Source organism: Hibiscus syriacus, unplaced genomic scaffold, assembly GCF_006381635.1.
Source record: "Hibiscus syriacus cultivar Baekdansim isolate YM2019G1 unplaced genomic scaffold, ASM638163v2 tig00110432_pilon, whole genome shotgun sequence".
Lineage (NCBI taxonomy): Eukaryota > Viridiplantae > Streptophyta > Magnoliopsida > Malvales > Malvaceae > Hibiscus > Hibiscus syriacus.
Genome location: NW_024062735.1, coordinates 650,126 through 675,812, shown reverse-complemented (window position 1 = coordinate 675,812; position 25,687 = coordinate 650,126). Strand labels below are relative to the sequence as shown.

Genomic DNA, 25,687 nt, shown 5'->3' with positions numbered 1-25,687 from the left:
GATAATCATGTTAATCTTCCTAGGTATAAGAGACCATTATAAAATAGCTACATGTTACTCATGTCATGTCTTGAGCCTTGTGCCCGTTTTATCTAACATCTATCAAACTGTTAATTAAATAATAAAAATATTTCAAACAATTAGTAAATTATTTAAGTTTAATATAAAATGAATTTCTATTATTTTTGTAATGAAACAAATTTAAAACTAAATTAAGCTTAAACAAGTAATTGTTGTTTTTATTTGTTTGTGTTGGGTTATCTACAATACACTAAGCCTTGTATAAGATGTACTTTCACTCCGGTGAGACTGAAAATTGCTAATCGTGCCGGCTGTTCCATTTACCATTTCCAATCAAATAACAATAATCCATTGATTCATCAAATTTTTTTTTATTGAAAAGGTAAATGACAACTTGATGATGCCCGTACACCAAACCAAACACGTGAACCACTTCTACCATGTCGGTTGATAACCCATCTTCACATTGGTCAGTCCCTAATTTATTATTAGATATTACAAAAAATAGAAATATACTATTATATGTGGAGGGATAGAATTCATAATTAGAGAAAAAAAAAGTGAAGTTTCTTCCTGACATATATGAAAAAAAATTCGCATTTACTCTAAATTCAATATAAATAATAAATATAATATTTGAATCCAGAATTTGTTGATTTCTTTATTCAACTTTATTCAGAAAAGGTTGCATTCAGGTGGAGCCTATGAAAGAAGGGAGAGTCGATTGTGGGCCCTACGGACCCAAAGATTTCGGATAAATGGGCCCACCGATTGCTACAGCTGACCATGCTCTATTGGCCTCGAGTATTGCAACTCTACCGCATTGAGGCAGCACGTGAACTCCAATCCATATCGTAAAACATGTATATTCCTCATTTTTTTATTTTCCCTATACACTTTTCATTTAGTCCAAACTTACGAAAATTATGTATAGTTATGTATTATAAGCTTGTGATGTAATGATACAAATATTGCTTTAATTTTCAGTGATATTAAAATTTGAATTTAATTTGAAATAATTTCTCTGTTCTCTAATAAAAATATAAAATATTATATATTTACATTGATTTTGACATTTATATATTGAACAAATATATAAAACATAATTCTAGAATTACATAAGGTAACGTTCGTATCAGCCAAAGGTTTGATAAGTAAATGAAGAGGTTACAGGAGGGGCGCGTGAGAGAGACGGGCAATAAGCTCTCACATGGTCGGCCCCCTCCACCACCACAACAAACAATACGATTATAAATACAAAATATAATAAATTAATAAAGTTTACTTTGGATTATTTTGAATTTTGAAGGACGAGCTTGTTAGAATATGATAAGATATACTCGCATTCAATGTATATACATGTATATATAAAATGGTCGGTGATAAAGAAATTTTTGTTATTTCTTGAAGTGTTGGATTCAAACCCCATGAGTATCTGGAATGCGAACGTCAAATGTCAAATTATTGAGAGTTATTTTTGAACAAATAATATCTTATACTTACTTCAAATTTAAAAAATCTTTATTTATTGTTCCGTATTCGAAATTAAGATATCTTGTAGTTTTATCAGTGTTGCGTTATCAAAATTAGTATCAATTTAATACCAACATTTTATATTTGTACAAAAAATTGTAAATTAATATTCAATTATCATATAATACTTTCCAAGAAAATATCAACATCACATATTTATGAATAATTACTAATATAACTTTTAAGAAAATAAAATCGTCTCTTAGAAAAAAAATAACTAAAACATTTTATAAAAAATTCAACAATAACAGAATATCTTACGAAAAACTTGTCAATAAATCCAAAAATCAATTATAAAAAATAGAAATCCACTTTTATTTTTCTTACCAACTAGCTTTTTATATTGAGACGTTTTTACCATACGTGAAAGATTCAATCAACTTTTTCTATAAAGAAGAACCGGTAGGTACATGTAGACACTAATTTTCGTCGACATATTTTTTTTCCTTTATATGTACCTACATATTTATATATATACCTATTTTGAAACTACGTATATAATATATAGTTTTTAATAGTTTTTAAAACTATATATAATATATAGTTTAAAAAAACATTTTAGAAAATATATATAATATATAATTTTTAAAATCATTTTAAAAACTTATATATATATAGTTTTTGAAAACATTTTTGAAAACATATATATTATAGTTTTTGAAAACATTTTTGAAAACATATATATTATAGTTTTGAAAACATTTTTTTGAAAACATATATTATATAGTTTTTGAAGATATTTTTGAAACCATATATATTATATAGTTTTTAAAACCATTTTGAAAACTTATATAATAAATAGTTTTAAAATCATTTTGAAATTTATATAATATATAGTTGAAAATTTTTTGAAACATATAATATAGTTTTAAAACGTTTTTGAAAACTGTAACATATAGTTTTAAAACATTTTTAAAATTATATAGTATATGGTTTTGAAAATATTTTTGAAATATATATAGTTTTAAAACATTTTTTTTTAAATATATAGTATTTTATTTTTTATTTATTTCTTGTTTATTATTATTTACTCGTTTATTTATTTTTTTATTTATTTTTTTAGGTCTATCATTAAGGTCCAATCAGTCCAGGATTAGGGCTTGAACCAACCCAGTAAAGGTTTAGGGTTATATCATTAAGTCCAGCGCCGCATGAATCATAACCATCAGATCGAGATGGGATCAATGGTCAGGATTGCAAAATAACAAGGGTTTGTCTAACCCTTAAATGCGCAGCCAGATCCAGACCGTTGGATCTGACCCAATCCAACGGTCGAGATCAAATCCGGGAAGGTACCAGAAGCCTCAACGCCACCACACACCGGTCACCGAGATTTTCGGCCGAGGATATCGGGACTGACCCATCCCGAAATCCCCGGCCAACCAACCACGATGAGCACCGTGACAATCGGAACCAACATGCCACCGGTGGGGTATAAAGACCCCCACCAAGCCACTGCCAAGGGGACGATGATCAGAGAACCCAGAACCGAGGGAGAACCCACGAGGCATCACAACCAAAAACTGAGAACACAGTGAAATAGACCACCACGGTCGAACAAACCGAGCCATCGCAAAGCCGTCAACAGAGAAAACAAATAGTAAGCCAAACACCACAAACAAGATAGCCAAACACACCAACAACCGAACAGAGAACCTAAAGAAAATCAATAAACAATAAATCATTGAACAACACAACAAGCCAAAACCAAAAGCAGAGCAAAAGAAAAAACATCGGAGCACGTATCAAAGAGGCCATCGGAAAAGCGAGACGTCGCCGGAAAGGTAAAACCCGAAAGGGTTTTCGTTAGATATACTCCAACAGGGGTTGCTTTTGGTGTTTTGGGACTTGGATTTTGGTGTACCGGGTTGATGGGAGTATTTTGCTAAGGGCTAGGTTTTATCGGCCGCCGCGAGCGGCGGCCGAGGCTGTGACTGACGAGGGATCTCCATCAGAGAGGATGGCCGGAGGGAGGAGCTTTGAGAGAGTTACCAGTTTTGAGAAATGGTGAGAATGAGGGAGGAAGAAAGGTTTTTGGGTATTTATATACCGAGGACCATAGTGAAATTACAGGATTTTTAAATCTTCTCCGCCATCCCTCGAACTTTGAATCGTTTTACAATCTGGTCACTGTATGCAATTTGGCCTCTGAATTTTCGATTTATTCAATTCAGTCCCTACTTTTAATTTACATTTTTTTTCATAATTTGGCCCCTAATTTTTTTTAATTTTGCAGTTCAATTTTAGTACCTGATTAATCCATCCATTTTAATTTGTTTTAATTCAGTCCTTTAATTTTTTTTTCTTTTTTTTCCTTTTAGCATTTTTTTAGTTATTCATTTTTACTTTAATTTTAATGTGTTGTAAATAATTTATTACTTTTAAAATCTAGCATTTGTATTATTATTATTTTTTCCTTCCTTTTATTTATTCAATATTTACTTTTTTTTTTATTTCCCCTAACAATTTTGACTTTGTAGAGAAATTCCAATTGATCAAAGGTGAGTAATTCGAATCGAGTAATTTAAATTTTAATTTAAATTTTAATTTTCTCAAATAAAGACAACCGATAAATTAATTGGTACCGAAAGGGCGGTTCAAGGGTGCTAATCCTTCATTGACCGTAACTGACTCCCGAACTCGATATATTTCTGGTACAACGCAGATCGGGTAAGATGGTGTCCGACCCACCTAAATGTTTTTTTTAATGGTCGGTGGCGACTCCAATCCATATTTTTTCAAGTCGAAGCCCAATTCCGGGGCCCACCGAAAGACGGTTCCGACAGTACCAATTCAATAACTAAACTTTTACAGGGTGTAATTTTAATGAAAAACAAGAGGCAATGGTAAGCAAATAATCTTTTACATGGCGAGGACGAAGAGAATCGGAACTGTATAGGGTGGTGGGGGGGGGGCAATGGTGGCAGAGACCCATACCTACTAATTTTTTTCCTTTGTCAGAAATTTGAAGATGGGATCTACGACTTTGTCGTCTCTTTCTCTGTCTCTGGTTCAACTGTACAAGTTTTTACAGATAAAAACACTAAATCACACGCAAACTGTTTATCTTTCAATCCCTTAAAAACACAGATCCCCAGAAGCATCTAAGCTTTTCTTTTTCTGCCCTAGATTTCCGTGCCCCCTTGTTGGGATCATGGGTTTCAAATCATTTAATCAACTTTGTCTGTTTCAGATACCCTCTTCTCCGGCTCCACCATTTGCTAAGCCCACCCCACTTCATGAACTGTTAAAATAAACTAGTAGAATATTTTGTTTTGAACCAATTTCTGGATATATCTTTTTGAGATATCGTGTTGTTTGTTCTTAGACAATTTATATAAATGATCTAATCTCTTAAACATGATCGGCAGAATATATGGCTAATCGACAACGTGTTGGTTCTTCAGCATGTCGATGCTGTAAGAAAAAGTGTAAACATGATTTATAATATCAGGATTCGAACTTCTAATTTTATTCGAAAGATTTAATATCCTGTTGATGTATCATAATGGTGAAAGCTCCCACACAAGATATAAGGAAAGAATGAGCTTGTGCGTATTTGGATTGCGTAGCTGATAGGACAAAGGAGCTACCGTATTTATGAGAATAGCTGAGGCAATACATATATACATATAGATAGGCAGGCTGAACCCTGATTGAAGGGACTTTGAATTTTTATTTTGGCCAGAAAAGGGTTTTACTTGACATGGCTTTTGGTAGTAGCAAAGTGTGTTGTCAAGATGGGCCATTGGGGAAGAATCTCGAGGGTAGCTATCGTTTTCGAGTGTATTAACTGTTGAAAGGGACGATTGGGTTGAACCTCTGTCTGCGCAATTGGATTTGCTAATGTCAAATACTTGAATGTTAAGTCAATTTTTGGTTACTCTTATCTGGACAAGAAATTTAGCGTGTGGTGTTGGAAAGCTTTCATGAAATCACCTCTAATTTCCACAACTACTTTACTGCTATTCATTTATAATCAATGATGCTGAAGTTGAGTCGTCCTGCCCTGGATACCAATAAAAAATTGGTCTAATCAGGCAAGCCTAAAACCCAGCCCAAGTTTAAAAGTAAGCCCAACCATATACTTTCAGCACATCAGATTACAAGTGTGTTATGCACAGGTTGCCAGTTTCAGGAAGAGTATTCAATAGTGTTAAGTAAAAAAGTTTTAAGTTACCGACGACCATTGGAATAGTGAGATATGATACTAGATTCTTTAAGAAATGTCATAAGTTCAAACTCTGACGTTTGTAAATGGGGTAAATTAGGTTGGGTGGGTCGTCCTTGCCTCTGCAGCACCCGATTTGGATTAGTCGGTCAATAAATCGGATATCAGTGATTAATTCAAAAAAATTAAGTTAATCAAGTTGATAAGTCTTATTTTATTAATTAAATTTTATTTAAAAGAATTTGAGTCGAGTTTATGAATTTCAAGTAGATTTGAGATGTTTAAGTTTTGTTTAAATTTAATCATAAATATTTACAATAATATTTGATTTAATTTATAGAGCTTTCTATAACCGCATATATATATATATATAGGGGTGTAACTAGAAATTTATTAACGCAGTGTTAAAATATTTTTTTTTGTAAATGAGAGAAATAATTACTGTACTATCCTAATATGCGTTTGTCGTATGAAGAAGATCCAAAACTTCAGCTGGGGGACTTTGCAGGCGGTGTATTTCCAGATTTGACGAAGTTGCAAGCTTTGCAAGACGGTCAGCTACACAGGTTCCCCATATTGTTTTTTCAATTGAGGGCCTGATAAATTATTCTTTATTTATTTTTAAAGATATATATTTTTTAATATTAATTAATACTTAAAAAATAATTAACGGGACCAAGACTTCCCTTGTTCCCATGATGTTCCGCCCATGTATGTATATATATATATATATATATATATATATATATATATATATATATATATGATATACATATATATAAAGTAGATAGATTCGACTTAAATTTAAAAATTAATATATTATTGATTAAAAATTTAAATTATTTGATTTATATTTTATAATTTAAATTTTACTTAATTTATATTGAGTTGAACTTGAATTTATAAAATTAAGATAAATCAAAATTTTAACATTAAATGTAATGGAAAATTTCATTTTTTTTTAAATCGAGTTTAATTTTATTCACTCATAATTAACTTTACACGTGTTGATATGGCATGTTATGACAGCTCTTTAGAAAATTCTCGATCTGAAATAAGTGTTTCCCAGTCTCACGTAATCAGCCGAGATAGATGGGTCCCCATTTTCAAACTTCAAAGTTTCAAAGCATTTTGGTCAGCATTACACGTGGGGAAAAAAAAACAAAGCTAAACTAACCGACTGTTCTCGACATTTTCTTCAGCCTCTACTATGATCCAACGGCGATGAGCTCGACATTGATACACGCTATCGCACTCACCAGTAACGTGGAAGTTGTTTGATGCGTACGAGGAACCTTCATTTAGAGTTTTGTTTTCTCCCAAGTTGTCTGGCTTATATATTATTACATAACAGAAATGAAGGCAAAAGCATGAAAGAAAAAGAACAATTGTGAGAATGGGGCTCTCAAAATCAGAATGCAAGATCCACCCATCTCAGCACCAAAATCAAGGGGTTTGCCCATCATGTCTAAGAGAAAGGTTATCTAGTCTTTGTTCCACTTCGCTCAACGAAGCTTCAAGACTCGCTCCTTATTATGCTTCCAACTCTGTATCACCAGCCCGACTTCGTATTTCGCATCGGAGGAACGGTTCTGAAGTGATGGGAGTCGCCAGATCGTCGTCTTTCATGGGGAAGGTTGGTGATAATTATGGCTTGAAGAAGAGTAGATCGACTGCTTTTGTTGCTAGAAAGGTCGATGATGAGGATGTTCAGAATTGGAAGAACAAGGAAAGGAAAGGGTTTTGGTCCAAGTTGCTTCGTTTGAAAGGGAAGAAGATGGATGTTGTGATGCAGTCGACCAGTATGAGAATATGATTGAAACAATATTAGTAAATTGTTCATGAGTTCGGTTTTTTTTCTTTGTTGATTATGTTGTAATGAACAGGGTTTGAATAATTTGTTTAATCAACAAAAATATGGGTTTGGATTCTTCACGACACACGATTAGTTTATAGTCGTTAAAATATTTTCCAGTAATTAAGAGCAAAGAAAAGAAGGCAATTAAAACTAATTTCTATTTTATTTATAATTGTGCACGCATGATGAAGACCGCCGTTTGTTCAATCGCCGACTACCTCGTCTTTGTATTTGTTTGAAATTTTCAACTGTTGAGTGTGCCGAGTCCAAAAATACAGCATAATCATCCTCCAAAAAGGAACGAAACAATTCAATGAGCTAATATAAATTTACTTGGTCTAACATATTATCAATAACATCCATCTATGTTTTCAAAGGATCACGCTTGGACATCTGATTGGGTGTTTCTTGGGCAACCTGATGAAGCAAATATCCAGTCAGACATCACGATTAACATAGGATAATCAAATAACATATAGCCTCTGAGAAAAAATCAGAGAAATTTGACCCAATAATAAGCGGATTGCTAACAGCATGGGTGTCGTAAGTGATTTTCGGTGAGAAGATCGATTTGACGTTTTTAGAAAATAAAAAGGATTTAATGAAAAGATGAAAGTCGCCAACAATAATTTTTAAAGTAAGATTGAAACGCTTAAAATTAGATAAATTTAATAAAACAATTTTGCTTTATAAAAAAAATACCATGTTTTGGCCTGTGAAATCAAAAACCCGGTTCGAGAGCCAATTACGCGTGGGTAAGAATTAGCACCCCACAACATCCAAAATTAATACTTGATCGATTACCCTATATTTTAAAGTTGGAAATTTTAAGTTATAATTTTTATTTAATTTAAAATCCACTATGTATGCATATTATAAGAAAAAGATGTCGATTTACCAAAACTAATAAATACCACCCCCAAGAAAAAGCGGAAGATTCGTTATCAATCATAATAAATGGACATTGACTTAATAATTTAGAAATCATGATGTGGAGTTATGAAAAGGATGTCAATTTATTTCAAGAATCAATAGCAATTATCCCGGGTAAAAGTGGGAGATACAATACTAATCCATAATAAATAAACATTGTCTTATTTAAAAATATATATATAATCAAACAATCGATTATGGAACCTAACTATATACTAAATGAATTAAGGCTTCCCTCTTAAGCAAATTATTTCTATACTCGACTTAAAACCGTTTAAAAATAAAGTTATCGTTATCATTGCTTCGATAGTTGACACCTAATTTTACCAGCGAGTAAAATATATTCTTCCTAAGCTTCCATAAGTAAAATAATTTAGTTAAAATAAAACATTTGAAGGTAATTTTGTGTATGTTAACTCGCCTAAATCTAATAATTAATATGAATGAATCATTGAATTATAAATTTCTTGATAATTTTATTATATAAATAAAAATTTAAAATTTGATTCACTTTAATAATCAATATGATCTTTGAGATTCGATCATAATGTTTGGATTGTGTCTAAAATGTTATACTATACGCACAGACCTAAATCCTTGCGAAGAATCAATATTGACAATCAACTATCATTAATAATAACAAACAAAATATTATGATGAATAATTTTTCAATTAAAGTAGCCTGCTTGAGATAAAATTAATTATCCTAACAAAATAACGAGTCATGTTATTAACATTTCACTAAAACCATAAAAAATACATGTGTTGGAAAAGAACTAAACATACATCTACCGTAAAATCAACGTTAGAAGAAAATAAACAAAAAATTTATAACGACAAGATCAAATTTATATGAGATAAAGATAAAAATATTTATAATTTTTATAAGAAAAAATAAAATATTTATTAAACAAAATAAGAGTAAATCATAGATCTATAAAATAAATATCTAAAATAGAGATTACTAAAAATCAAATTAGTGTAGATTAAATCAGCATGAATAATTGGTGAATTTATGTAAGGAAAGAAATGAACTAATGAATCGTCAAAAGAAAAATCATCGGTGACAATTTATTTAGAACTGTTGGATGAATGAAAATAGATTAATGAAATTAACTTGTTATTCTTTTTCATTCAATATCTTCTCATTTCATATTGTTAATTTCATTAATCTATTTTCACTCATCAAACGATCCTAAATTTATGTAAAACTTAAAAAGTTAACATAACATAATATGATCTTATCCCTAAACAATCACATGGATGATTATATTTAATATAAAGACACTTATCCTATACACGTATGTGGAATGAAAAACTATACCAACGGATTTAAAATGCATTCACGAGTCTTAAAAGCAATATATAATAATTATTATTTGATACATTGACAATATAATTTTTAGTAAGTACATAAATGATCATTAAATTATATTAAAATAATTGCTTTCGTTATTAAAATTTCAAAACTTATAATTTTATCATTACACGTTATAAAATAGTGATAAATTTTAATAAATTTATAGATCATTTTATCTTAGAATAATAAGTTTAATGTTCATTTTATAATAGTTTGATAAATTTTAGATCTTATTTTTTAGTTTTTAAATACTTTAATGATTATTTTGTAACTTTTAAGATTTAAGTGATAAAAATATTTTATTATAATTTAATGATTATTTATATATTTTACACTATTTTTTTCTCCACAAACTATCTTAATCATCTGTCAAATGTCCTAGATGCATTCGAAATTTATTTGTGAAAATTTGTCATTCTCTGTAATGCAAGGAATAAGTGTCTTTAATATAATAGTATATTAATTAATTTTAATAATATTCTGGAAAAATATATAAATATTATTGGTCTTCCAACATAAAGAAATCAACCAGATGTAGTTTTTGGCCAGAATCATACTCCTGCCTTTGCCCTCCACAATTTAAAATAATAAATAATAAACACTAGGGGAAAATGGACAAATTTATTACAACCCAGAAAGAAAAAAACTTCATAGTCAACAAGGAACCGCTTAGCTGTAGACTGGTATTATATATAAATACGAGAAATGGTTAAGGTTGTTCGAGATCAGTATTAAATTTTAATATTAATTAGATATTGTTAATATATTATAAAGTTAATTGATTGTGGTACTTAAGACAGTAATTTAAATGAAATTTGCAAAATAGAATATGGAACTTGTAGACACCCGTTTTTGTCTGGGTCTTTTATTTTATTTTATTTTGTTTTGTTTATTTTATATTTTATCCATTATATTTTATTTATTATTTTGTTACATATTTGTAGGCCTGCTGGAACCCTAAATTACAAACAATCAGGCCAATCCTCAAGCCCAACTACAACATTTTGCAGGCCAAGTGACAAGCCAACCCAACACAGATGCAAGACCCAACTGCTGACCCAAGAACCGACCCGACTGCATCAAGACCCGACCCGGTTCAAATTAGGGTTTCAAACCCTAATGTAATCGAGCTGCCACCGCCGCTGCTAGCACAAGCCGACGCTCGAGCCAGACTTCAACTCCTCAGCTTCCCAGCCGTGAGCCAATCACCGAGCCACCAAGCTGAGATATCCCGTCGCCGCCGACTGTTCTCCTGCATGAATAGTGACCGAACATCCATCTACAGTGACCGGTTTCCTATCACAAATCATTACATCAGTTGAGAAAATCAAAGAAACCCCATAAAAAAATCTTGCAAAATCAAACACTATCCCGAGGCAAGTGAAATATCATCAAAAGCTATCATCAACAGTCATCAATCATGCATCAAAATAAAAACAGAAGATAGAGGGAACAAGGAGGCCATTCGGAGATTTCCAGAAAAAGGGGGACATTCGGAGCTGGAAAAGAAAAAAGAAATAGAAAAGAGGGAGAGCCAAAACTTACCAAGAACGGGTCACTGTTGCTTCATCGGAGGAACTTGGCTCCGTCTTCGAAGGTAAATTCCCACCTTTGGGGGATTCGGGTTCAAGTTGGTTGTGGAAAGGGGAAGAGCTTTAGGTTTTCAAAAGAGAAAGAAGGAAGAGAGAAAATTGGGGTTTGTGGGTGTTTGTTTTAAGAGCCGACTGCCGCTGGAAACGCCGTGGAGCGGCGGCTGTTTGGTGGGTTCGGGGAGAGAGTTCAGAACTCTCTCCTTTCTTTTTTTTGGGGGCTCAGGAAACAAATGAGGGAATAGGGTTTCTCAACCCTTAAATGGGTATATAACCCACACGCCGAACGACGCCGTTTAGAGGGGTCAGGGCTTCCGTGTTTTCAGGTGTAAAGGGTAAATAGCACCTTAGGTCCCTCGCAGTTGTAATTTATTTATTTCAATCATATACTGAAAGTTTGCTTTGTTATATTTTGAGCACTTATGTTTCTGTATTTCTATTTTAGTCCTGTTACTATGTGTTATATTATAATTTGTTAATGTTTAACTCTGGCCACAATGTTTGTAATAGTTTCATTTTAGTCCTAATTTCTTGTGTTATGATATTTTGTGGGTGTTTGAATTTAGCCATCGTATTTGCAAATGTTCTATTTTGGTCACTGTCCGACATTTTGTTTAATTACTTTTTGATCCTCCGTATTTCTGTGAAATTGTTTTAGTCCTCATTTGCATGGTTTGTGTAATTATTTGATTTTACGCCTTAGAGTTTAGATTTGTTTCATTTCAGTCCATATTTGGTTATTTATTTCAATTTCATTAGTTTTAATTTAGGCTATGATATTTATAATAATTTTATTTTAGTCACTTATTACATGTGTTGTGTGATTTTGGCTGATGTTCGAATTTGGCCTTCAGATTGGTGCATCTTTTGTTTTAGTCACTGTTTTGGCATTTGGTTTAAATATTTTTGATCCTTCATGTTTCTGTGTAATTTCAGTTTGGTCCTTAACTTGTGTTTCTTCGACTTTAGCCCTTTAAAATTCATGTTTGTACTATTTTGGTTCTTTGAGTTTATGTGTTTGCTATTTTGGTCTTTGAAATTTCAAGTACTTTATTTTTGGTCATTATAGTTTGGTTTGTAATATTAATTTTCTTTTATTTTAATTCTTTATGTATGTACATGTTTTTATGTTATGTATTTGTATCATATATAAAAAATATATTTGACTATATTTGTTGTAAATATTGTATTTTGCATATTTCTATTTATAGTTATTTATATTGCATTTCTTTATTGAAATATTGTTCGAATGTTTTCAAGAACACAAATTTGTAGAACGTGCATGGAAAGTATCACTTGATCGAAGTGGTACAATCCGATACGACGTTCGAACGAGATGAGATTTGAAATAAATCTAGTTTATTTTAATAAATAAATCTTTTATGATTCAATGTGTTTTTATGTATCATTTTTACTTGGTTGTTTGCAAATTATCGACATTCGATTTATATTCGATTTTTTATCGAAGTGGGAATATTCTTTACGGATAAGAAATAGTCGAAATAGCTTTCCCGACGGAGGATTGCTAATTTCGAGATTTCTTTTCAAGTTAAAGAATTTTCTCTAAATTAATTAACTCGAAGTAAATTAAGTACATTTTAATAAACGGATCATATTTTAAACTTTATATTCGATTTGTAATTTCCACCATCTATGACAAAGTGTAAGCGATACAGTACCAATTTTGGACGTTGTGGGGGTGCTAAACCTTCCCCACATGTAACCGACTCCCGAACCCGTTTTAATCAAATCTTTGGTAAACGCAGATCATTTTTGTCTTAAAAAATGATTTTTCTTAAAATTGTTTTTAAAAGAAGTTTTTAGGTATTCGACCTACCTAACCTAAAGGTCGATAGCGACTCATTTTCAATTTAATTTTAATTAATCCATAATCACCAATTTTTTTCAAATTAAAGTCATAATCGTTTTTAAAATAATATTTAATTGTTTTACAAAAAAATGGTTATGACAGAACTATTATAAGGTCAATAAAAGTGCTATTAACTCCCATGATTAAACAAATAATGCGAATAACTATCTTAAATATTTTAAAAAATTGAAAATATATTTGATTTGGGAAGTGGAAGAGAAGTGGGGGACTTCTCCACTAAAATGGATGATTGAATCCATGATTATGCTCAATTTTCAAATTATAATATAAACACCATCTTAAATATTGTTTTTTTTAAACATTGAAAATAAAAACTTTTATTTTCTCATTTAAAAGCTGATTTTGATGTTTACGATGTGGATGAATTGAGTTTTAACGAATAAAATTGTGTTCGTGTTCATTGGTTTATTTTTGAAGGTGTTCATATCCATGTTTGGTTCATGTTCGTTTAAATTGTTAATATCATGTTTGGGTTCGTTTGTTTGTAATTAAAGGTGTTTGTGTTTGGTTCATTTAACGTCATGAATATATTCGTTAATATTCTTGATCATGTTCGTTTATATGTTTATCAACATGTTTGTTTAGAGTTTACGAACCTGTTCATTTATATTTTAAGAAAAATGATGAAATTACACCTCTAATTCTTAAGCTCATTAGGCTTCAAGTTCACCATGTATTAAATTTAGTCTATATTTTCACTAATATCAAACGAATTAATAGATGAACTTGTTTCTAAACATAAACGAAACAAAATGAACATGCATATGTTCGTATTCATTTATTTATTAAATAAACATAAAAAATTTATTCATATTAATTTATTTAACTTAATAAACAAACGTTAAACGAAAGGTTCACAAATAATTTTGTTCATTTACATCCTTAATCTTACCCTCTTTCTTCATTTATTTATTTTTTAATATATATATATATATATTGTAGACACCCGTTTTTTACCGAGTTTAAAAAAATATTATAAATATTAATTATATTATTATTATTATTTATTAATTTACATTTGCAGGCCCAATTTACAACCTCAGATTGCAACAAATCCCGGAGCCCAGAAAATCAACCCGAAGACCAGAATCAGCTTCCCAGCCCCTCCGCACGTGTAAGTCGTTGACAAGCCATCCTGAGCCTCTACCATCGAAGTCAATTCTGCACAAATCATCTACAGTCAACCAAAATCACAACCAAAGTCGAAAAGGAAGCAACTTAATCCCTTAAAATCCGGGATTTCCACCATCTTATATACCTAATCCAACCATAAGTCAAGGGATTTGGTGAAGAAAATGGAGAGAACAATTGGGGGCAGATTCGAATAAGAGGGGGCTCTCGATTTTTGAAAAAGAAAGGAAAGAGGGGGTTCGGTTTTTTAACAAGAAAAAAAAGAAGAGACCAGCAATGCAATTCAAGAGATTGAAAACGATATCCCATCACTAAAGGAAAAAATTAAAGAATCGAGAGGGACAGGGGCCTCGAGGAAACCATACATCGTGAAGAGCAGCTCGTGGTTTTCTTCTCCAGAATCGAGTGAACCTTAGGCCTTCGAAGGGTATTCTGAAACTCAGAAAAACAGTTTGTAACGAGGGATCATTCTCTCTTTTCTTTGAAAGCAATAGCAATTTAAAGTATTTTTCATGCATTTTCTTATTTTTTTAGTGTGGTGTGTGTGCGTTTTTGTTTGGAAACAAAGTTTAGAGAATAGAAGAGACTGAAGCGTTTACCTTGTCGGTTCGAGTCCTTCGTCGCCGGTACCCACCGCGGCGGTGGTCAGAGAAGTAAATGGAACCCATGTAAGACATTTAGGAGTTTTTAGCAATTGAAACCATGTCCATAGGAAGGAAAAAATCATATAAGAAATTTACCTTTTCTTCTTCGTTGGTAGAGTTCTTTCCATCGTCAGGGCCTCAGGGGGGCTTGAGCAGTAGAGGGCCACGGTGGCCGTTTTATTTCGTTTGGGGTGAAACGAAGAAGAGTAGAGAGGAGGAAGGTTGAGAGAGGCGGCGTGTTCATGGAATTTTTAGGTTCTGTGGTTCTCGACCATGGGTTTCGTCGAACGAGAAAGGGAGACGAGAGGGCGAGATTAGAAAGCTTCAAAGCTCTCGAATGGAGAAGATGAGTGGAGAGAAAAGGGAGGTGCGGCTGAAAGCTAGTTTAAAATTAGATTAGGATTAGTCTAAAATAGGGTTTTATATTAGGTTATTAGGATTACTTGCTTTAAGGTTACTATACATTTGCCTCTTATTTACACATTAGTCACTGATTTTTTACCTTTTATGTTATTTATGTTTTGTTTTGTCCTAATTGTATATATTTTCCATTTTTTTATTTGTTCTTAGAACATTAGGTGAAAATGCGTTTTAGTCCTTTCAATTTAGGTGTTTTTCACGTTCTGGTCCCTTCCATATTTTTAATTTATTTATACTTAATTTTGATTTATGTCAATTTGGTCACCATGCTGAGTTGTTTCATTTTATTAAAATTAAGTCCTTGAATTATTCTGTTGATTTCAATTTAGTTCCTCGTTAATTAATTGCTCTCTTTAATTAGTTATATATTTGTTTAATTATAATATGCATAATATTAAATGTGTTCATATATGACTTCGTGTACTTTACGTGGTATATATATATGTTAAGTATATCCCATAATTGGATCTTGTATTATGATAGGCTGTGACATGTACATAGATGCATTATTCTAATTATGGTAATATATAAATATATATACCAAACACGTAAACATGTTTTTTTTGTAGGTTTACATTAAATATGTAATTAAAAAATCGGCTCAATTTCCATCCATTTTAGAATACTGTTAACATTTACACTCATTTCCTTTAATATATGTCCATTAAAAAATTGTTCTCTATATTTACGTGAATATTTACTTCATTATGATATATATCATTAATTGCATAGTGTGTGTATATATATATATGTTTATACCGTATATATATTTGTATTAATTGCATAGAATTAAAATTGTTTTATATGTAAGTTATTTGTTCCTTCATGTATATATTATTTCAAGCATGTTATTCATACGCATAGATTTAGGTGTAATTTTTTTTATACGCATGTTAGCCTCACGTGAAGAACTCGGCTTATTATTACATAATTGGATTAAGGGTAATACTATTTTAATTTAAAATTGTTTTAGGTGGGTTGTCTTAACTGATTAGATATCCGCTTTTGACGATTTTAAATTAAAAGTGTATCTCATTAGTGACACCAAAAAATTGATTAATCACTTTAAAATTTGAAAACGAAAGAAAAAGAAATATTTTGTTATTTAAATTTTTCGAGAAAAGGTAGTTAGAACTTATCTAATATCTTGTCTCGATATTTTTAAATAATTGAATATTCTTTATCTTTTTTAAAGGTTTGATAATTTCGGTTAAATCTATTTCGATGCTTTTGAATATTATAAATTCACATGTTTGTTGTTTTGGGATCATAAATCAAATTAAAGACGAGTTCATAAATTTTATTGCAAAGACTTTACTTAATCAACTAAGTACCGATTTAGGACGTTGTGGGGGTGCTAATCCATCTCCACACGTAATCGACTCCTGAACTAAAATTTTGATAACGCATACCCCAAGTTTGTCTTTTTAATTAAAATTAATATTTTATTAAAATGACAAATATATTTTTTGGGTGTCCAATCACACCCTAATTAAGGATTGGTGGCGACTTCTCGAACTGTACGTTTTATTATAAAAAGGAATCACAAATTTTTCGAAACGAAAGAGGTTTTCTAAAATCACATCATTTTTTAATTAAAAATCAATCTAGAGAGAGATAATTAAAAATAATGTAGTTTTCAAAATCTCACTCTCTTAAGAGAAATACCGTTTTGACATATATATATATATATATATATATTACTTTTCCATTATTTGACTCGTTGGTTTTTTTATTATTAATTTTTCAAATTAACCCGCTGTTCATATCAATCTTGTTGGCGCTGATAGATGATTCCGATTTCTATTTTATATATCTATTTTGTATACTTATGATTTAAAAAATTTTGTTTTTCCTTATTTAATAAATAATCTAATTTTTAAACAGTGATTTTTTTTTTATGTTATCCCACACATGTTTTGCTATTGATTTTATAACCTTTTTTTTTCTTTCAATGATGATTTTGTTGTCACTTTGCAATTGAAAGCTGCTTATTTTATTTGAACATATCTATTTTTTTTCCTGATTCAGTGAGTTAATACAGTGACTCATTGTCTTGCTAATATAACCTTATTTTGAACATATTGTTTTGATTGAAAAATTATTCTCATAGTATTTTAGTAGTTTTTACTTTTTAATAATGAGAATCACTAGAATAGTGTTGATTCTTCTAAATGATTTATATTTGTACTTATTCCATAAACCTACTATCTTGGGAGTAATAATCCTTTGAAATGTTTTTACTTTCATATATAACCAACAAATCTCTCCTCTAAATATTTTCAATCAAATACCTAATTACAACATTAATAGAACAAAAGTCATATTCTTCTCTAATGTTCTTGGTTTGATCTTTGTCAAAGTCAAATATTTTTTTTAATAATATGATGATTTGTATTATAATTATTTTTCAAGGAAAATGACATATATGATAATAGTTTTAAAAATTTAAGTCTTGATAATGATAATATAAAATTCAAATTATACCCTCTTTTTTTTTTTTTTTGAAGTGGTGTCTACTTTTTTTGTCAATCAAGATGCCTAACGTTACAAACATTACCACTTTAGGTGTCTCGACCGTGACATTTGTTAAAATATTTTGTTAAGTGACATATGTCTCATTTATATAATTTTAAAAATATATTTAAAATAAAAAACAAAATTATATTTTAAAAATCCAAAATTTTCAAAAATCTTTTAAAAAATCCTGAAAACTTTGAAAACTCTCATTCCAATCCTTATATTCATGCCCACCGTCGTTGTGTGCTGTCGTTGCCATCGACTGGACCTCCACTAAAACCTCCACCAATGAGCAACCAATCACAAATACCTAGAACCCATAAATTCGACAAACAACCGACGAATAAAATGGTGACCTGACCAACCAAACTTTCAAAATTTGCGACTCCTAAGCAACCCGATGACACTCGCGATGACAAAGGAGACGAAGATTGACAAGGGAAATGCCAAGGGTGGTGGGGGCAATGGCGACCGTGGCTGGCAATGGAGTGTGTAAGGTTAGTGTTGGTTTTAAGGATATTTAGGGATTTAGTTTTTTTTTTTGTAATTTTAGAGAAATTAGGAATTTTTAATTGTATGTATAATAATTTTTTTATGTTTTTTTTAATAAATTTTATAAATTACTTTAGCGTGACACATGTCATTTAACGAAAAAATTAACCTCCATTACAGTCGATACACCTAAAGTGATAACGTTTGTAACGTTAGACATATGGATCGACCGAAAAATAGTTTGGGTACCACTTTAAGAAAAATGGTATAGTTTGCATATTTTTTTTATATGAACCCAAAATTGAATGACTAAAATCTGAATTCCTTAGAAGTTGAGAGACCAAAATAGTAGTTTACCCTAGAAAAAATCAAAAGCACATAATACACTGAATTTGTGAAACCTCAAAAAGACAAAAACCACCCTGAAAAAAGGAAGAAAAAGAGAATGTTACGCTGACACCATAAAACCACAGCTCACCTCAGAAAAGTCTTCTCACTCTCGTTTTCTGTCTCTTTAAACCTCGCCGGAACATTTATTGATGTCCATCGTAAAATACCGCCAAGTCATCCACCTCCATTTTTTAATTGAAATTTCTAGTTTTTTCCCCACTGTTCTTTTCATGGTGGAAGAGGACGACGTCGTTCCCAAGACCTTCCGAGCTCTTGTGGAGAGCGCGGACCGTAAATTCGCGCGAGTCCGTGACTTCCCGTCATACGGACGGGCACAAGGACAACATTATTTGCAGAAAGTATTCAAAGCTTACATGACATTATGGAAGTACCAGCAAGACAACCGAACGGAGCTTGTCAAAGCCGGTCTGAACAGGTGGGAGATTGGCGAGATTGCCGGTCGGATTGGCCAGCTGCAAGCATTTCGGACAGTACACGAGGACGAGCGAGGCTAGGTTTCTGGTCGAAGCTTACATTTTCTATGAAGCGATTCTGAAGAGGAGGTATTTTGAAGGGTGTGAATGATATCGGAGTCCGGTTTAAGGAGTTGAGATTTTACGCCCGGTTTTTGCTCGTTTTGCTGATTTTGAACCGGACCGAGATGGTGAAGGTTGTTGTTGAAAAGCTCAGAGCTCTTGTGGACGACTGCAACGCTAATTTCCGGGTAAATATATATACACTTTTTTATTAATTATGGAATTTTGAGCTTAATTTTTTCTTCATTTATTTTGTATTGATTACCATTATGATTGTCATACTTCAAAATGAATCCTTTCTTTAAATAAAAATGAAAATAACATTTACGTGATTTAACTGAAGACCACAACTGGAATTTCCATTAAGAAATCTTAATTTTAATCAAGTTAATGGATCTGCAATTTTTATTTGGTTTAATTATCAATTTTCTCTTCTTTTTTACCTCATTTTTCCTAGTATATAGTTTAGTATCTTTTGCGGTTTCATCATTTGAAGAAAAATAAGTAATTCGTTCTTATAGATTAGGTAATCGAAGTATTTGAAGTGAAGAATTATCAGAGTATAATTGTTTGAATTGATGAATTTGATTACATTATTTCCTGCCTTTATACAAAGTAATCATATGTTGAAAATTTTTTATGGATATTCTTTTGTTATGGTGTTGCCATCTATTGTAAATTATACTTAATATTGAAACCTTAGGATTCGTATTCCGTTCTTTTTAGGAATTTTTATAGAAATTACGCTTAGAGTTTATTATTCCATACTTCCCCTCATTTTACTTCATTTTAAGGAAATAAATTGAGTGAAATAAATCAACAACTACCTCAGTTACTCCTTTCTATTATTAACAGTTGAATGGATACGGTTCATGGACTTCTAAAACTTTATTACCATTTATCAACGCCATTGAGTAAGCCTCTTCAAGCTTCTAACCAACATTAATAGTTTTCAAAAATAACAAACAAATGCTTTCTCTGTTAGCAAATCTATGTCTTTAGTTAAAAAAAATGCACTTTCTTTAATAAAAGAACTAACAATTGAGTCTCCATCATTTCCAAATCTCTTTCCTATGTGATCATCAAGATTAGACTCGTTAAACTTCTTAGATTTGAAGGTTTTCGGATCAGGTTTAAAGAAAATGATAGATTGTAGGATACAAGTTTTGAAGGGGTCAAACAAGGAAGTGAAGTTCGTTGTGACTACCATAGTTTCTGTCGAAATGATTTTTTGGATTTTTTGATGCAAATGATAATGTAGAGAGATCGGTAGAGGTTTCAATGGTTTGGTTTTCTTCAGTTATGGGGTCTACCTTTGTATCTAACATAGATTTAGTAACCTTTTTACCATCAATCATTTTATCCGTTCTTTAACGCATTCGTTTGAACACTTAGGTTTTGGTTTCAACTATAATTTCATTAACATGCTGCAATGTACGATCAATTAATTTTTATATTTTTGTTTGCATATGCTTGAGCTCCTTGCATATTTCTGCTGCCCGCTCTGCTGACTATTGTTCTGTCGTTGATGAGGGTCGTTGGTGCTGATGCCAATTTATTACGACCTATTGTTATGGATAGTTTAGCTTATCAAAAGAAGACTGAAACCTTAGGATTTGTTGGAGACTCAGATCTCTTCAGTTTTCATTTTTCATAGAAATTCTACTGAAAATTTATTTCATATGTTCCATTGGATTGTTATTGTGTGGGAAATGTTAGAAGCAACTGATAGAAGGCATATGATTTTTTCCCCAGGAAACAAACTTTAAAGAGTGGAAACTAGTAGTGCAAGAAATTGTTCTCTTTATGAATGCGGATACAAATTTCACAATTCCAACTGTTAGGCCATTTAGGTACCGTGCCATGTTTGACTGTCATCCAAATTCTAAAGTTTCGAGATGCAATCCTGATGAGTTATCACTGGAATGAGGTGAAATCTATTTTTGTTGGTTTGATCATTGGTTTCAAGATTGTTCAAAGTCAGATGTAACTTACAAATTGTGATTGTCATAATCCCTTATCTTATTGTCATGTTTAGGTCAAATTTGCTGAACTTACTCTGGATGCATATAGAATGATGCAATGTTTAGAGTGGGAGCCCAGCGGATCAAGTTACCAAAAGCATCTGGCTGAACCAAAGGAGAATGCTGTTGCAATTGATTATTCTGGAACTTCTGGACTGATAGATATGAACTTGGCTGCGGAAATGACTGATCAAACCTTACCTCCAAATCCTAGGAAGGCTATTTTGTATCGACCCTCTGTAACACATTTTGTAGCAGTGAGTTCCATAAAGCCTGTTAATTGAACTTGCTTCTGTTAAAATTTTCCATTGCTAGGAGACAACTAGACCTCTGTTTTTCCTTTGTTTTAGATTGCTTAATTTGGTTTATCTGATTGAGTTTTTAGGCTATTATTGAAAAATCGTTTAATGAATATCGTATTTCCTTTTCTTTGAAAGGACGGGACCAAAAGAGAATATTAATGTATTCACGTTCCTTAGGAACTTGATACGTAATGTTGATTTACTCTTAGGAGCTTCGGTTGTCATGGTATACGAAAATTGTTGTCTGTGTGAAAGCTTTATTTTAATCATATCATTCTGTTGGATAATGGATATAGATAACGTTAGATTGTACGGTAGTGGCATAATATCTACATAAACCAATAACTAACTATTTGTATTTCAGTGAAAACTTTACTCAAATTAGATGGATCTGTTATTTAATCATTGCTACTAGCCTGCTAAAATAGTGTATCTGTTCTTTTTTCCTTTTATGTATTTTGCATAGGCTTATATGTGGATATAATCATCACGGATGAGTTTGGGCAGGTTATGGCTACAATTTGTGAGGAGCTCCCTCCAGAGAGCATTATACTAGTTTATCTATCAGCCTCAGGTACTTTTGCTTTTGCTTCCTCATCGTTGCCATCTGAGAAAAAGATCGAAATAATTTGAATGTGTTTTTCTAAGCTGTTGACACTGTGATGAATATGCAGGGAAGCCTAGTCATATCAATTCTTCTCCGGTAGAAACTTCAGGAGGATCTAAGCGAACAACCCAAAACAAACTTGTTTCTCACAATTCCCTAGAACATAATTTTTCTGCACCTGAACCCCACACTAATGGCAAGGAAGAGTCTAGTGACCATTACGATGATCATCTGTGCTTAGGTCCTAAAGGAAATGGTGGTAGGTGCCTATAGTCATATTTAATACAAAATGTTTTCTTTAGCTTTTACTCTTGAGGGTTTTGTGGATTGAAGCTACTATATATTATTTAGCATGTTCTGATTAATGCTCAGTATGGTTTTCTGGAATTTTCAGGTTCAAGTAACCTCTATTTTTTTTTGAAATTTTGGCTTTTTTGTTTTGTTTTTGTTTTTTTGTTTTTGTTTTTTTGTTTTTTTTTTAAAAAATAGCAAACTAACAAGAAGAATTTGAATCTAAATTAAAATTAAATAAAAAGAACCTGAAACGATGAATCTTTTCTGGACTAGCTCCGTTGAGATACCTTGACGGTTTTGTGTGCAAGAACAAGCAAGATTGCTTGCTTCTTTCCAAGAATCGGCCCAAATCTGATACCAATTGATAGGGAAGCGGTGGCAGGTTGATGAACGTTGCTCTTGTTGAAGAATCAAATCTAGAAAGCTCTAGACTCGATGAAGAACAAAGGGGTTTGTGCCAGTTTTGTTTTGCCTCATGCAAAAAGGTGACATGGTATCATTTGGTAGCCTTTTTGGATTAATAAGTTTCAAAAAGCAATGTGACATTCAAGAGGACATATAATAACTCTAGGCTGCTATGATAAATGGGACATTGATTGCTCTTACTGTAACTTGCAAATTAAGTTAATTTCATTCCAATGCATTTTGCATATCAAAATGATGGGTAGTCAACTTAAAAATGGAATTAGTTTTAATTATAATAAAAAAAGAAGGCAGTTAAAACACAATTTGAAGGTTTGAGAAGATATTAAACCCCTAGGTTAATGTTTGATTATGTGTTAGATTGTTGTGGCTGCAATGTGCAAATAAAGTCCTTTTTTATTGCAATGCCTTCTGAAGATAAAAATAATAGATTGAAATTAATCAGAAGAGATGAATTTTACCATTTGTTTGTAATGTCAATGGGTAGGCTTCATTCTGTTCTGCTGTTGATTCCAAGATTTCATGAATCTTTACCAAGAAATTAACCTATATCTAAAATGTTCCTTCAATATCAAGCTGAGATGAAAAATAAAAAGTAAGTAATCAATCAATTAAAATTTATGACACCCTCCTCTGAGATTTGAACTGCTTGTAACATGTTTGTTTAAAATTGGGTATCAGCTGTTAGGTTCTTTTATTTTTGGAAGAGAATGTGGGGTCCGTTAACTTGTAGTTAACTGCTTGCTTGCAGTATTTGTGATGGTTGACTTTACAGCATCTCGTCTAGTGCTTTCATCTGAATTCTTATTCATCTATGGGGTTGCTTATAGGATAAATTAATACGAATTTCAGGTCTTACATGGTGCAGAAAGAGGAGAGAAAGCTGCCCTACTGCTTTCGCCGTTGAGAGCAATGTTTAAGGACCCATCTCATGCCGATATTACTCAGAATGGAAGACAGTTTACCTTTTTCTTGACTGCCCCTCTACAAGCATTCTGCCAAATGGTTGGCTTCACCTTGTCCTATAGTACTATAGTGAGTTACTTTCAATATATATTTGACCTTTTTAATGGTGCATCTATGCCAGTTGGTCTTACTTTCACCTGCTTTGGTTTTTCTACTATTAGGAAGTTTTAAATACTGCTGAAAACATATTATTTACTGCTTTTTCCAAGTGGGAAATGATTCTCTGCAAATCTCCTAGCCTGGATCTAGTTTGGGCGCAAGTTTTATCCGATCCTTTCTTAAGGCGGTTTATTGTTAGGTATTTAATCTTTCATCTTTATCTTGGTAGCTTTTGTCTTTGTATACAGCTAAGATAAATTTTGCTTGGTTGACTGGAAGTATACCTGGATAAAAATTTACTTCATGATATATGGAGAATAATGAAAGCCATTTCGCATGTTCTTTTATTTGACCCCATTGCACTTGTCGGCTCTGGTTTGGGCTGCTGTTACACGTTATTCATTATAATCAAGTGGAGGAGGTGGGGAAATGCAGCTAAGCATTAATAGAATGTATTGCGTGTTCATCATGTTTGCATCTGTTTTACAATTATGGATGCTTCGATGAACTAGTGAAATGATTGTATGTTGCAAAATTTCTTCAGATTCATATTCTGTCGAGCCGTTCTCTATGCCTTCTGCCCTCCGGAAGAGAGTGATCAATATCTTCCTGTTTGCCTACCACAACTTCTGACATCTTTGTCACCAAAGGCTGATGCTGTGCAGTCGTCTGTCAGGCAGCTTGCAACTCACCTGAAAGTTGCCGACTGCTTTCACTTCGAAGACACGAAAATAGGACCATAAGTTGGTTAGGACTGTAATATAAATTGTGCCTTTCTGATAGGAAGCTTCATTGAATATATATATATATATATATATATATTATGGTACAGTAGATCCTGTAGTTTCATCATCAGTTGGCCATTATAGGTACTCAAAAGGTACACGATTGCTAAGTGAGGCTTAAACAGCGCATTATGGAGGAATTTGATGGAGCATGGTTGCTTCGGCTTCTTTAATTGCCTACACACCTTGCAGGTATGCATGAACATACATAGCTGGCTTAAGTCTTCAGGAATGCATTGATGTATATGATATTTGCTGTGGTGCATGTTAGATAGAGCCTTTTCTGATTTGTGTTATATTCGTTTTTCCTTTTGCTGCTTTATAAAGATAAATCGGGTAGGCTGGTCGGATTTTTTTTATTACATTTCCTTTGATTACATGTTTTCTTTAAAGTAGGAGTTTATGAAGAACTAGAATGTAATAAACTGAATATTGGTAATAATAGGCGGCGTTTCAATACGTGTAATGGCACTCTTTTTTCCCCTTTATCATATAAACTACATCCAATGTTAATAACGAGTTCGAAAATAAATAGATTATTTTCTTAAAAAATTATAAATATATCAATTAAATTATTATTATAAATATATTATTTTATCTTTAAATATTAGATAAAATAATGATATGATATAGTATAATATAATTATAGTTTAAACATCAGCATTATTAATTCTTAAATATCATCATTTCATTTAAAG

The 25,687-nt window shown here is 31.8% G+C and overlaps 2 protein-coding genes across 2 annotated transcripts; both read left to right on the top strand.

Moving 5' to 3' along the window:
* Positions 1–7,121: 7,121 nt before the first annotated feature.
* On the top strand, positions 7,122–7,622 carry LOC120125530. The gene is made up of 2 exons (XM_039143938.1): positions 7,122–7,527; positions 7,612–7,622. Exons 1-2 carry the CDS (start codon positions 7,122–7,124, stop codon positions 7,620–7,622), a joined length of 417 nt encoding a protein of 138 aa, XP_038999869.1.
* An 11,377-nt stretch (positions 7,623–18,999) lies between these two features.
* LOC120125529 (protein SCAI homolog) lies at positions 19,000–25,297 on the top strand. The gene is given in 13 exon segments (XM_039143937.1): positions 19,000–19,432; positions 19,434–19,534; positions 19,536–19,677; positions 21,245–21,369; positions 21,371–21,419; positions 21,528–21,770; positions 22,323–22,389; positions 22,490–22,681; positions 22,817–22,850; positions 23,385–23,451; positions 23,992–24,174; positions 24,267–24,403; positions 24,749–25,297. Coding segments are annotated over 13 exon segments (1,869 nt in total). The 5' UTR covers positions 19,000–19,102; the 3' UTR covers positions 24,948–25,297.
* Positions 25,298–25,687: the final 390 nt, after the last annotated feature.